The sequence below is a fragment of the Gymnoscopelus braueri genome (genome assembly GCF_963280865.1).
Source record: "Gymnoscopelus braueri genome assembly, chromosome: 15".
NCBI classification, from domain to species: Eukaryota; Metazoa; Chordata; class Actinopteri; order Myctophiformes; family Myctophidae; genus Gymnoscopelus; species Gymnoscopelus braueri.
Genome location: NC_137620.1, coordinates 40614624 through 40627483, shown reverse-complemented (window position 1 = coordinate 40627483; position 12860 = coordinate 40614624). Strand labels below are relative to the sequence as shown.

The 12860-nt window shown below is 41.3% G+C and overlaps 1 protein-coding gene across 1 annotated transcript; it reads left to right on the top strand.

Moving 5' to 3' along the window:
- Positions 1-1045: 1045 nt before the first annotated feature.
- On the top strand, positions 1046-5323 carry LOC308101829 (endonuclease G, mitochondrial-like). Its single transcript, XM_080451330.1, has 6 exons — positions 1046-1273; positions 1934-2139; positions 2770-2911; positions 3811-3920; positions 4097-4178; positions 4845-5323. Exons 1-6 carry the CDS (start codon positions 1073-1075, stop codon positions 5034-5036), a joined length of 933 nt encoding a protein of 310 aa, XP_080307456.1. The 5' UTR covers positions 1046-1072; the 3' UTR covers positions 5037-5323.
- Positions 5324-12860: the final 7537 nt, after the last annotated feature.

The window sequence follows — 12860 nt, the reverse complement described above, 5'->3', positions numbered from 1 at the left end:
GTAAAGTAACTAAGTACATTTACTCAAGTACTGTACTTAAGTACACTTTTGTTTTGAGGAATTTTTACTGTACTGGAGTATTTCCCATTGTCTATACTTTTACTGCTACTCCACTACATCTCAGAGGCAAATATTGTACTTTTACTCCACAACAATTATTTAAAAACTTTTGTTACTTTGCAGATATAAATTATGATTATTATGAAACATACATTAACCACTTTAGCCTATTTTATACCTAGGCTATTTTAGTACTTTTACTTTTGGTACTTTAAGTATATTTTGATGCCAATACTTTGGTCTTTTACTTAAAGGAGGAGTTCACCCAAAAAATGACTTATTTTCCATCAATTGCACACCCCATGAAGCCTTGAATTCATGGATTTATTTTGTTTTTTGTGGCATTCCTAAGCCAATAATTTGATGACCGGGTGTGTATCCGGTAGGAGACACAAATAATCTACTTTGTGTCTCCTACCGGATACATTAGCCAGTAGGAGACGGGAATCAAATGATTAGCTTAGGAATGCCACAAAAACTAAAATAAATCCATGGATTCAAGGCTTCATGGGGTGTGCAATTGATGGAAAATAAGTAATTTTTTGGGTGAACTCCTCCTTTAAGTAAATTTTGAATTCTGGACTTTTACTTGTAACAGAGTATTTCTATATTGCAGTAAGTAAAACATCTGAGTACTTTTCCCACCACTGGTATATGGAGATAACCGAAACGTCCAGGACTGACATTATAGTCCCAGGTTTGGGCATAACTGACATAAGCCCGCTTCCATATATGGATATATGACTGACACTAACTGACATCAGTAGTGACACCAGGACAGCAGCCAACGGTATAAAGGCGACGGAACTCCCTGCTTAATGCAGATACATCAGCGACCTCGAGCGACATTACTGCTTGTTTCCCTGTCAAAACCTGGCAACACCGGTTAACGTCATAACCCTGCGACCCATGAAACCATAGAGAGAGGAACCGCACCAAGTTTGTCCTCAAAAAAGAGCCTTTAATATCATTGTTATCATTCTTCTCATTACATGAATGATTATCTGACAGAATGCAGCGGGTTCTGAGGTCTCGGTGGTTTGTGGGCGGGGTGGGGGTGTCTGTGGGAACGGGTCTGGGTCTGTTAGTGTCTGCTTTAAGGGAGAAGAAGCAGGAGAAACATCAGGAGGAGGACACACACCTCCATGGTCTCCTGTGTCACCTCCCTGTCGTCCCCATACCCAGTGTAGAGGCCTCCTCCACCGACCTGACGGTCACTACGTTTATTATACTGTAAATGCACTAGTTAGTGGTCACTCATCACTGTCAACACACTGTTTCCTCATGACTGTAGTCAGTGTAGACCAGGGGTCAGAGAGAGACCAAGCAGGGACCTCCAATACATTATGTTGTTACATAAAAGCTTTCCATGTAACTTGATCCTATGGTGCTTCTCTGTCTTCTTCTTAAAGGGCTAAATGTTATCCTCTTAACAATCATTGTAAAATCCTACCTCTGTACTATTTGCAAACTGTTTAATATTAGTATTCAATCAATCAATCAATCAATCAATCAATCTTCTATGGTGCGTCTTCTGTGGTGCTTCCTATGGCGCTTAGTGCTTACCTGTCTTCTATGTATGGTGCTCCCTATGGTGCTTACCTGTCTTCTATGTATGGTGCTTCCTATGGTGATTACCTGTCTTCTATGTATGGTGCTTCCTATGGTGATTACCTGTCTTCTATTTATGCGATTCTTTGACATACAGGTAGCCAGTGTAAAGATCTTAGAGCTGGAGTGATATGCTCCACTTTCTTGGTATCAGTAAAGTTCACTTTCAGTGTGTGCAATTACCGGTAATTAATATTTCTTTATTTATATCAGAAGCAGTTTGGTTTGAATATAATGGTCATTATTATGGTCTGTGTTTCAGGCGTACCAGGGGGGCACACCTGTACCAGGCGGGGCGGTAGCGAAGTACGGCTTCCCCTCATTGGCCAACGTCAAGACCAGAGAGTCCTATGTCACTTCCTATGACCCCCGCACCCGCACGGCATCCTGGGTAATAGAGCAGCTGAACTCCTCCTCCATCACTGGACCTTCAAACAGGAACAACTGTAACTTCAAAGAAGATGACAGGTGATGATTATTAGTATTAGTGTTGTTGTTAATAATAATAGTAGTAATAATATTCCATTAAACAGTTTAACTTAACCCCTTCAATCCGGGAACACATCTACACATGTCTTCTAAATAATCTAAAAACTGGTTTCTGAAAAACGTATGTTGCTGTATCAGTGGTGCTCAAACTATTTCATGTTAAGGACCTCCCAAAATTATATGTATTTGCCTGCGGAGTGCGGACCCCAGCCAAATACATATTTTGTTCCAGGGACCCCCAGAAGCAAAGATTTGAGTTGTAAATGTTCGCTTTAAAAAGTATATATTCAAAGTTTTGCACACATTTTCACGATTTTTCTAAAAAAATAGCAGATCTACAAGATCATAGCGCGGCACCGAGTGCCGCACTATGAGCTTGTAGATCTGCTATTTTTTTAATAGCCAAAGAAATCTAAAAATGACACGGATGCCGCGTTCCCGGTCTTAATGGGTTAAACATTTTAACTTAAGAAAGCTCTCTTCTATTGGTGGATGTTCTGTGCGGTTCTCTTCTATTGGTGGATGTTCTGTGCGGTTCTCTTCTATTGGTGGATGTTCTGTGCGGTTCTCTTCTATTGGTGGCTGATATTTATGCGGTTTGATTCCCAGCGTTCACGTGTACCACCGATCGACCAACGCAGACTATAAGGGGAGTGGCTTTGACAGAGGTCACCTGGCTGCAGCAGGCAATCACAAGTGGAACCAAAAGGCCATGGACGACACCTTCTACCTGAGCAACGTCTCACCACAGGTACTGTAATAATACCAGGGACGCACCATTATATTGGCTGCATATTGGTATCGGACGATATTTGCCTCGTTGACTGCCATCGTTGTATTGGCAAATAATAATAATAATGAATAATACATTCACCGATGGCAGTAGCCGATATTTATCTGTTGGGATGCATCGGGTTTTCGCTGGTTATGTTGGTGTGTTTTTACCTCCAGACCAGATTTTTATAATGAAGATTTATTTGTTTCCCTCGCACAAAATGTGTAATGAATAAAATAAACAAATATTTAGACTCCGCTACATTTCTAAGAAGGGAGTGTGGTTCGACTAAAACTATGACGAAAAACTCGTTGACTACCTTTTTTCACTGATGAAGATTAAATAAAAACTAAGCTATGATGACTAAAACTAGACTAAATATATTGACAATTTCGTCAACAAATAAAAAAGTGAGGGACTAGTGGAGAAGAGATCCAGTAGAACTAGAAGACAAGACATTTTATGTTTGGTTGCGCTCAGGTGTTGCTCTGAAAATAGCACATCTACAAGCTCACAACGCGTCGCTGTGAGCTTGTAGATCGTCTATTTTCATCATGCAACCAAGTGTAAGATCAGCCATTACGACGCCATCAAGGCACCGCCAACATACATTTTTAGTAGACTAAATCAAATGTAGATTTAGTCTACTACAATCTTATGATATTTAGTCGACTAAAGCTAGACTAAAAAACTAAAACATTTCAGATGACTAAAATATGACTAAATGGAATTTTATTCAAAAGACTATTACTAAAACAAAATCAAAAGTTGCTGTCAAAATCAACACTGGTGTGGTTGTACTGGTGTGACCACACACAGTGATGCATTGATACACACACACACCATAATAACAGTCATCCTCTCCTCTGCTCTAGAATCCTCATATGAACCAGAAGGCATGGAACAATCTGGAGCAAATGTGTCGTTCACTGACCACACGTTACCGCAATGTTTACGTCTGCACCGGACCGCTGTACCTGCCCAGGTATAGTACACCTACAGTACACACCTGGAATGAACTGAAACCTAGTGAATTTAAATCATTAGCGAGGTTTGGATAAAGGTTGATTGATGTTGTTGTTCATGACTGCTTTGTGTGTGTGTGTGTGTTTATGTTTGGTGTGTGTGTGTGTGTGTGTGTGTGTGTGTGTGTGTGTGTAGACAGGAGCCTGATGGGAAGCTGTATGTGAAGTACCAGGTGTTGGGACGAAACCACGTTGCCGTGCCAACACACTTCTTCAAGGTAGGTCTCCTGTTTTTATGGCCTCTTTCCACTAGGCCTGTCACAATCATGACATTTTACTTGACCGTTAATTGTCGCACAAACAATTGCGATTAACAATTTCATTGTGTGTTCTTGGCATTGAACATTGGGACATATGAATGAAAATTACATTTCAGTTTGCCTTTTAGGCTTTGTAAAAAATATATATAAATGAACTACAAATAACTTAAATATAAGTTTTCTTTGTTCTTTGTTGTTTGTTTTTTTTACAACATATGGGTCAAAACATCAGTAAATATACTTAAAGTACCAAAAGTAAAAGTACTAAAATGTTTGAAAATAGCCTATGTATAAAATAGGGCTAAAGTGGTTAACCGTTAATGTATGTTTTATAATATAATAATTTATATCTACAAAGTAACTAGTAACTAAAGTTTTCAAATAATTGTAGTGGACCACAGTACAATATTTTCCTCAGAGATGTAGTGGAGTAAAAGTATTGAAAATTGGCAATACTCCACTAAAGTAAAAAATACCTAAAAGTACAGTACTTCAGTAAATGTACTTAGTTACTTTACACCACTGGTAATCAGTGGTCTAGGACTCTTCCATTTGAACTCATAATAAAAAAGGCATAACTAATGCCATTATCATGAATTATTACTATTTGTTTATCGTGTCCAGGTGTTGATTTTGGAGGGGTCAAACGGGGTGGAGCTTCGTTCCTACATCATGCCCAACTCGCCCGTCGACGAGAAGACCCCGCTGGAGCGCTTTCTGGTTCCCATAGACACCATCGAGAGAGCTTCAGGACTGCTGTTTGTGCCAAACATCATGAAGAGGACCAACACCCTGCAGGCCATCACTGCTAAATAAAAAACTACGAATCCCAGCCACCATCATCACCACCACCACATAAGACTACAAATCCATCCATTTCAGATGCCCTGGACCGAGCACGACCGTACCCGAGGGACAAGTCAATATTTTGGACCCGGCTCGGTTCTCGGTTCGGGTCTTTGGTTGCCGGGCAGACCCGTGCCACCCTCTACACCTGGGGTTTTCAGCGTTTTTCAGGCCAAGGACCCCCTAGCTGAGAGAGAGATGAAGCAGGGACCCCCCCCATTACATATTGGATTCATGTTGAATGTGTTTTCAGACATTTAGCCACTTTAACCTTCAATACGTTGTAAACTTCACCTTTGGCTCTGTACTTGGTCCGCTCTTTTTTTCCGCTGTACACCAAGAGCTATTTGCCGAAAATAGCAGATCTACAAGCTCACAACGCCTCGCAGTGCGAGGCGTTGTGAGCTTGTAGATCTGCTATTTTCGGCTAATGTAAGAATAGGGATGATAAGGTTCAAGTGGTTAGTGTAAAAAAAAGTCCCCATCACACAATAATTTGGCGGCCCCCCTGTAGTTACTCTGAGGACCCCCTAGGAGCCCTAATATTTAATAATATCATGTGCAGTGACATTTCTGCGTACAGCGGTGAAACAGTAGCATGGAACGTGAGTACCAGTTGTACATGGACTCTACTTTCTTCTGCCCTCTTTCTCTCTATTGTCTTTCTCTCAGATTGCTGTGGCTCAACCTTTTTCTGTCATTTTGTCAATATTGTTTGCATCATCAGCCGATCAGACGTCATTTGTAATGTAACTGTTGGGTTTGTGTTGGCAACGCAAGGCAGGCAGTGGTGCCTCGTCACTAAACGGACAAAGCAGTCTTTATAATCATTGGCAATAATAATTACAAAACTACTTCACGAGAAAAATTTTGGTGTAACTCAGGGATTTTTACATGTTTTGATCATGAACAACAGTACAACATTTCCTGATCCAAAGGATGCCAGTGCAGCGAGCGACGGTGTTGGTCTTGTGCTGGTGACCACTATACCATCCCGTCCCGTAGTCATTTACAGGACAATATGACTGCCTATCCAAATGATCCACATGGGAAGTAAACTGTAGCTGTTGGGTGGAAACCTTGTATGTCCAAAAAACGCTACTTTCCATGAAATGGATCCAATGTAGTTATTTAAGCACAAGCTCTTGTTAATACTTTTCATTTGTTCAATATTTATAAAAAAACACTTTCACTTTATTTATTATTTACAATAATAACCAAAACAGCTGAACTACATGCGGCCATAGCTGAGTGTTTAGTGAGCCCGCCTAGGGAGCCAGAGGCCCTGGTTGCCCCAGGTACGATTCCAGGCCAGGCCAGCAAATGTGTCGATGAAATGAAATTTGTCCCTGAGCAAGACTCTTAACCCCTAATTGCTCACAGGCCCTCATTAGAAACAAGACCGCAAGGACTTTCATGAACGGACCTGTTAAAGGAATTATCCTTATCCTTACATTACGTTTGGCTATTTTTTACTACTTTTGTATGACACTGTAGTAGAACAGTATGGCATTAATTTACGAAAAATGTTTAAATATGGAGATACAAGGGTTTCTGCCCGACAGCAATCTGGGAACCCATGTCAAAAGAGATCAGCCCGACAAGCAACGAAACACCTTTAAAAAAGAATGTGAAATGGCATCTTGCTTACAAATAGTATGACTGGAACACATTTATCGGTTCTGTGCAGAACTGTAGTCTTTGCTGTTTTATTTTCTCCATGTCCTCCTTTCAGTCAACCACCCCTTTTTTTTCTTTTCCTTTCTGAAAACTACAAAATGATGGAGCTAGCACAAAAACATATTTCACCCACTGATTTACACCTGTAAAACCTGTGATGTGACAACACGGCTGACTGATCAGTTCCCGGTTTCCTGAAGGTGTCATCATATGTGTTTACGGTTCAAATCTGCCTACAAGCCAATCAACAGGAACAGGAAACCCCGTCTGGAAATCAGGGCTGCAGTTATGCACACAGAGCCTGTTAGTATGTGTTCCTCTGTTTAGTTGAGCTCATGATGAGTATGGCGTGGTATGTTATATTTATATTTTTACATTCTTTATGATGGGATATACATGTTAAATTAATTTAGTTTTTGGTCTTACTTACTCTGGTCTTATATTTATGTATGTGTCTATATTGCTTTTATGTTTGAGACCATTGTTTTGTGTTGGTAATTTTATTTATCTAATTGTTGTGATAGTTTTTTTTCTGTCTGTTTTTGCATTATTGTTTGTTTTGTATCTATATTTGTGCTTTTGTTTTTCTCAATGTTTCCTGTCGACCACAGAAGGCAATAAAAACAACAATGTCTACGTCCTTTTGTCATAGTTATGATCATGTGTAAGTGATCTGAACATCAGTATCAGTCCGTTTTGTTCCATTCAGAGTTACAGACCGGTAACTCAACGCAACTCAAATCATATTCATAGTAGAGCACATTAAACATGACCAGAACAGGTCAACATTTGGACCCCTGGTTGTCCCCTGACCCCACGGTGAGAACTAGTATTTTTGTAATCTAAATAGTGTGTGTATTGTGTTAGTGTGTAGATAGCTGATCCCATGTGAGCATCTGGGTGTGAGGGAGCGCTCCTCTCTCACACAGAGAGACGTCTACTCCTCCTGCACCTCTCTGCTGCTCCTCATGCCCTCCTGGTGTCCACACACACACACACTCACACTCTGAGCACATACACTGGCCCAAAGGAGCAGGTGAGAACACACGCACGCACACACACACACACACACACACGCACCAACAGGCATCGTCCGTAACCCTCGTCACTTCACTGTGGTTAAGTTTCCATCCAAATGGTGTGCATACTTTAAACACGTTTCCAAAAACTAAAATAGATCATGTGTATTTCCATCCACTACTGTATTCTGACAGTGCAACAAGATTGTATAATCAACTCCCTCTCTCTCTGTCTCTCTGTATCTCTCTCTCTATCTATTTTTTTGTCTCTCTCTGTATCTCTGTCTGTCTCTCTCTCACACACACACACACACACACACACACACACACACACACACACACACACACACACACACACACACACACACACAGAGAGAGAGAGATGCAGACAGTGTTGGTTTCAGTCAAGGTTGTGAGTTTCCAATGGATGGAACGCAAGACTGGCTGTATCGACTGCTAACAGGTTAGCATGGACTAGTTTGAATAGTTTAATTGAAGATAGTTTTAGCATTATACATTTTTCCTCCAATTTATTTTAGTTTTAGTTTAGTCCAATTTAGTGTTTCATTAGTTCTTATAACAGCCTGGGTGTTCTGATCTGGCATGTCTCTTGTCCAGGGCGTGTCTCCTGTGGTCGGCTCCGTCTGATGGCGTCTCCCCACCGTCTCAAAACGAGGAAGAGGAAGATGACGAGGAAGAAGAGAAGCGTGAAAGCGATGGAGAGAAACGAGAGAAGGACGGAGGGAGTGATGGAGAGGAGAGGAGAAGAAAACCACAAACCCCTCCCTCTGCTCAGACTCCGTCGCCAGGGACAACCACCGGCAACGCACACGCACAATACCAGCCCAACGTACACACACTGTACCAGGTAAACACGCACACACACACGCACACACACACACACACACAAACACTACCAGCTCAACATCACTGCGCATTATACCAGGTAAACACTCAGACATTGATTGATTGATTGATGTTTTCATAGGAAGAAAAGCACATACATGAAGATATATTTGTACAATAATTATCGGTCAAAAGGATAAAACACTTTGGCACTTAGTGTGGCTCCAATGTAGCCTGACAGTGCATCGCGGGTTTGAGTCCTGTTTCCGGCGATATTTACTGCATGTCTCTCCCCTTCTCTCTCCCTGTTCCCTGTCCATCTCCACTATAAGCTATAAATAACGGCATAAAAGCCCCCAAAAATATATTTAAAAAAAATGTTGTGTGTGTGTGTGTAGGTGCTAGTTTCAGTGCGCGTGCAGATAGAACAGTATGTGTCCAGCAGACCAGAATGGCCAGCTGTCATCACTCAGGCATGGAGGTTCCTACTGGCTAAAGACCAACACATGAAGATCAGAGGTATATATATATACAGTACACACACACACACACACACACACACACACACACACACACACACACACACACACACACACGTGCGCACACACGCGTGTGCGCGCACACACACACACACACACACACACACACACACACACACACACACACACACACACACACACACACACACACACACAGGTTTTTCAGAAATGGATTTAGAAAGCATTTTTTAGAATGGGTCTCAGGTCTAAGACTTAGTACCATGATCTATGGAGTCGACTACCCCTCTAGACCAGTGGTTCTCAGACGTTTTAATCTCAAAGACCCCCATAACTCTGAGAGTGTACAAATGGAGCCAAATGGTCCATTTTGTTGTATTTGTACGCTTCAAGAGTAACAAACATGTAAGGGTCCATTTTAATTGTAGCCCCCTCAAGGAACCCTGAGGGTCCCTGGACCCCACTTTGTGAACCCCTGCTAGTTAACTTAAAATACATTTTCATTTAACCCCATTCTCTCTCTCTCTCTCTCTCTCTCTCTCTCTCTCTCTCTCTCTCTCTCTCTCAGAGCTGCTCCAGTCGTCTCCAGGTGATGACTTCACAGCGCCTTGGCATACCGTCACATGGTTCTAGAATGGCGGATGGCTCCATCCTGCCCACCCATCACCCCCCACCTGCCCGCCCATCCCCCCCAGGCCCGGAGCAGAGTGTTCGCTGTCATCCTGTACGCAGAGTTCCTGAAGGAGCTGGCGGCCATCGCCCAGGAGCACAGCGTAGTACCGGACCACTCAGCGCTTGAACCCCAAATTTCACTGTTCTGGGGGGAACGTTCACAAGAAATAGCTGATGTCCACGCTCATGACGCGTCAAAATGTGACGTGTTGTGAGCTTGGAGATCTGCTATTTCTGACAAAGAGATTTGGTGTAAAAGGAAACGAGAGTACAGTTGAAACTCAGGTCCGTTTCACTGTGTATATCGAGGGTTTAAGTGGTTCACCTGGTATTCTCCTGGTGTAATAATAATAATAATAATAATACATTTTATTTATAACGCACTTTACATTCTTACGAATCTCAGAGTGCTACAATTAAAAGCAAGGTATAAAAACAGCATAGGCAACAAAACAATTAATAGACCCAACTAGGCTAAACTAAGAGGCAAAATTTAGAAATAAAAACAAAGTCCATAAAAATTAGAAAAATACTTTTTTAAAAAGGTAGGTTTTTAGTCCATTTTTAAAAGCATCAGTGGACTGTGGTGCTCTCAGGTGGTCTGGGAGGGCATTCCACAGACATGGGGCTGTGCGACAGAAGGCCCGGTCGCCCATGGTGCGGAGGTTGGTGTCAGGGACAACAAGGAGGTTGGTATTGTTGGAGCGGAGGCTTCGGGTGGCGGGTTTTGGTGTGAGGAGTTCTTTGAGGTAGGGGGGGGCGTTGCCGTACATGCAGTAATCACTAACAGGTTAGATCTGTCAGTGCCAGCAGTACATGAGGTCCTGGTAGGATAGAAAGCCAGCAGTACATGAGGTCCTGGTAGGACATAAAACCAGCAGTACTACTGGTAGGATAGAAAGCCAGCAGTACTAGAGGTCCTGGTAGGACATAAAACCAGCAGTACATGAGGTCCTCGTAGGATATAAAGCCAGCAGTACTAGAGGTCCTGGTAGGATAGAAAGCCAGCAGTACTAGAGGTCCTGGTAGGACATAAAACCAGCAGTACTAGAGGCCCTGGTAGGATATAAAGCCAGCAGTACATGAGGTCCTGGTAGGATATAAAGCCAGCAGTACATGAGGTCCTGGTAGGACATAAAACCAGCAGTACTAGAGGTCCTGGTAGGATATAAAGCCAGCAGTACTAGAGGTACTGTGGCAAAGAAACATTGCCAGGATAGATAAACTAGCTGTCTTGGGAATTGAACTTGTGAGATTTTCTGTTCTGGGCTGTCACCATAGAATCATCATCTAGCCATCAGCCCACAGTGGCCTTGTAAGCCATTTGTATTAATATGTTGTATTTTATAATGCAGTACCATTCATACATACCATAATGTCGCTATCGGGAAGAAACCAGCTATCTCCATTTTTCATAAATCAGTGCTATTGAACACCCTTTGTGTCTGTGTGTGGGTTTTACAAATATTTAACCAATGAAAAGTATTAAAAAGTGCTTAAAGACTAAACCTCCTAAGTCCATTGTATCATCAAACTGTAGGTCAAACCACCTATCTGCTGTTTTTTCCATCATTGATTAGAATGACAGAAAGTCAGACGGAAAAACATGAATGGTCAAAAAACTCCACTTGAGCTGTATTTGGGTAAAGTGATGATTCTGCCCGACAGCACAGAAACCAGCTGTGTACATTTTACATACATTACAATACAGTACTCCTGTCATGACTTGACTGTGACAAACATATTTCCCTGTGTGATTATGAATATGTAGGGGAAGAAAACGGATTATTTCTATTGATAATAAATCATTTGTATATAAACATAATGAGATTATTCTAATGATGCTTAATCTCTAAATATATTATTTTGTGACAGTGTGAATACCAGATTGGGACATTTTTGTATTTAACTGAATAGATTGTACAGTTTGATTACAAATCATATTTATAGCCTTATACAGTTTCCATACTGTTAGCTGATACATAAAGATGTTCCCTTAATTGTGTCTTGTGTCTCTTTGTGATTACAGTTGATGTTGATGACCCATAATTATTGTATTTTAGTCATGTTTAATTCTTGGTTATTATTACTCCATCAATCGTTCTGTTTTTGTTGCTTAATCATTTTAAATAACGGTCACCTTATTTTAACTGAAGCGTTTGTTGTTCCCTTCAGATTGTTGTGTTGACATCCGTCACATCTTAAATAAACAGCTTTTAAAAAGACGTTTCGTGTATGTGTGTTTGGGGTGTGTTTGAATCATAGAGGTATAAGTGTTTAACCCTCTTTTTGGACAGACTGACTAAAAAGACTAAAAACTGCTGTTTGGACGCTATCTAGTGTCCATCAGCAGACACTATATCTGTCTGAGGATATGGGTGTAAAATGTATTTCAGATGTCACGGTGGAAAAGTGACGCATGTGCATACTCTCTATTGATTTTATCCCACTGTTAGGGTTGTTTTATATATTTTGTTTAAGACTTACAGTAGGGTGCCTTGCCCCACTGGAATACAGTGACTGATATGAATTAATAATATACTGGACCATACGTAAAATGAAGAATACCTTGTGATGTCACTCATGTCAGTGACCAGGGGGTCCACAGCAAAATGGTATTATTAAATATGGCACTTTTATTGCTACGTTTAACTTTTTCATGTATCCTATGTAAGTAAAGCCTGATAAAAGTGTCAAACTCCCAAAATCCACCAGAATACTGGAAATTACATCTACTTTGTTCAAAATGTCCTGGGGGGGACCCCCAGCGTGGTCAAGAACCCCCCCCCCCCGTCGGGATCGGATCGGGAGTTGAACCCATTACATGTTGGCAAGCTGGACCACCAGTATATATGATATGCACCTGGACCGCTAGGCCAGCAGGCACCCCAAGATGATAAGTTTTGGGTAGGATCAGGACCCATAATTAGTCAACACAAATCTTGTATTGAGATCCACGGCCAAATACATTAATTCGGGGGTCCTTGATAATATATATAAAAAAATAAAAAGTTTGAGAACCACCGTACTACACTACACTATACAAAAAATACAGAATACTATTATTATATCAGTGGGGG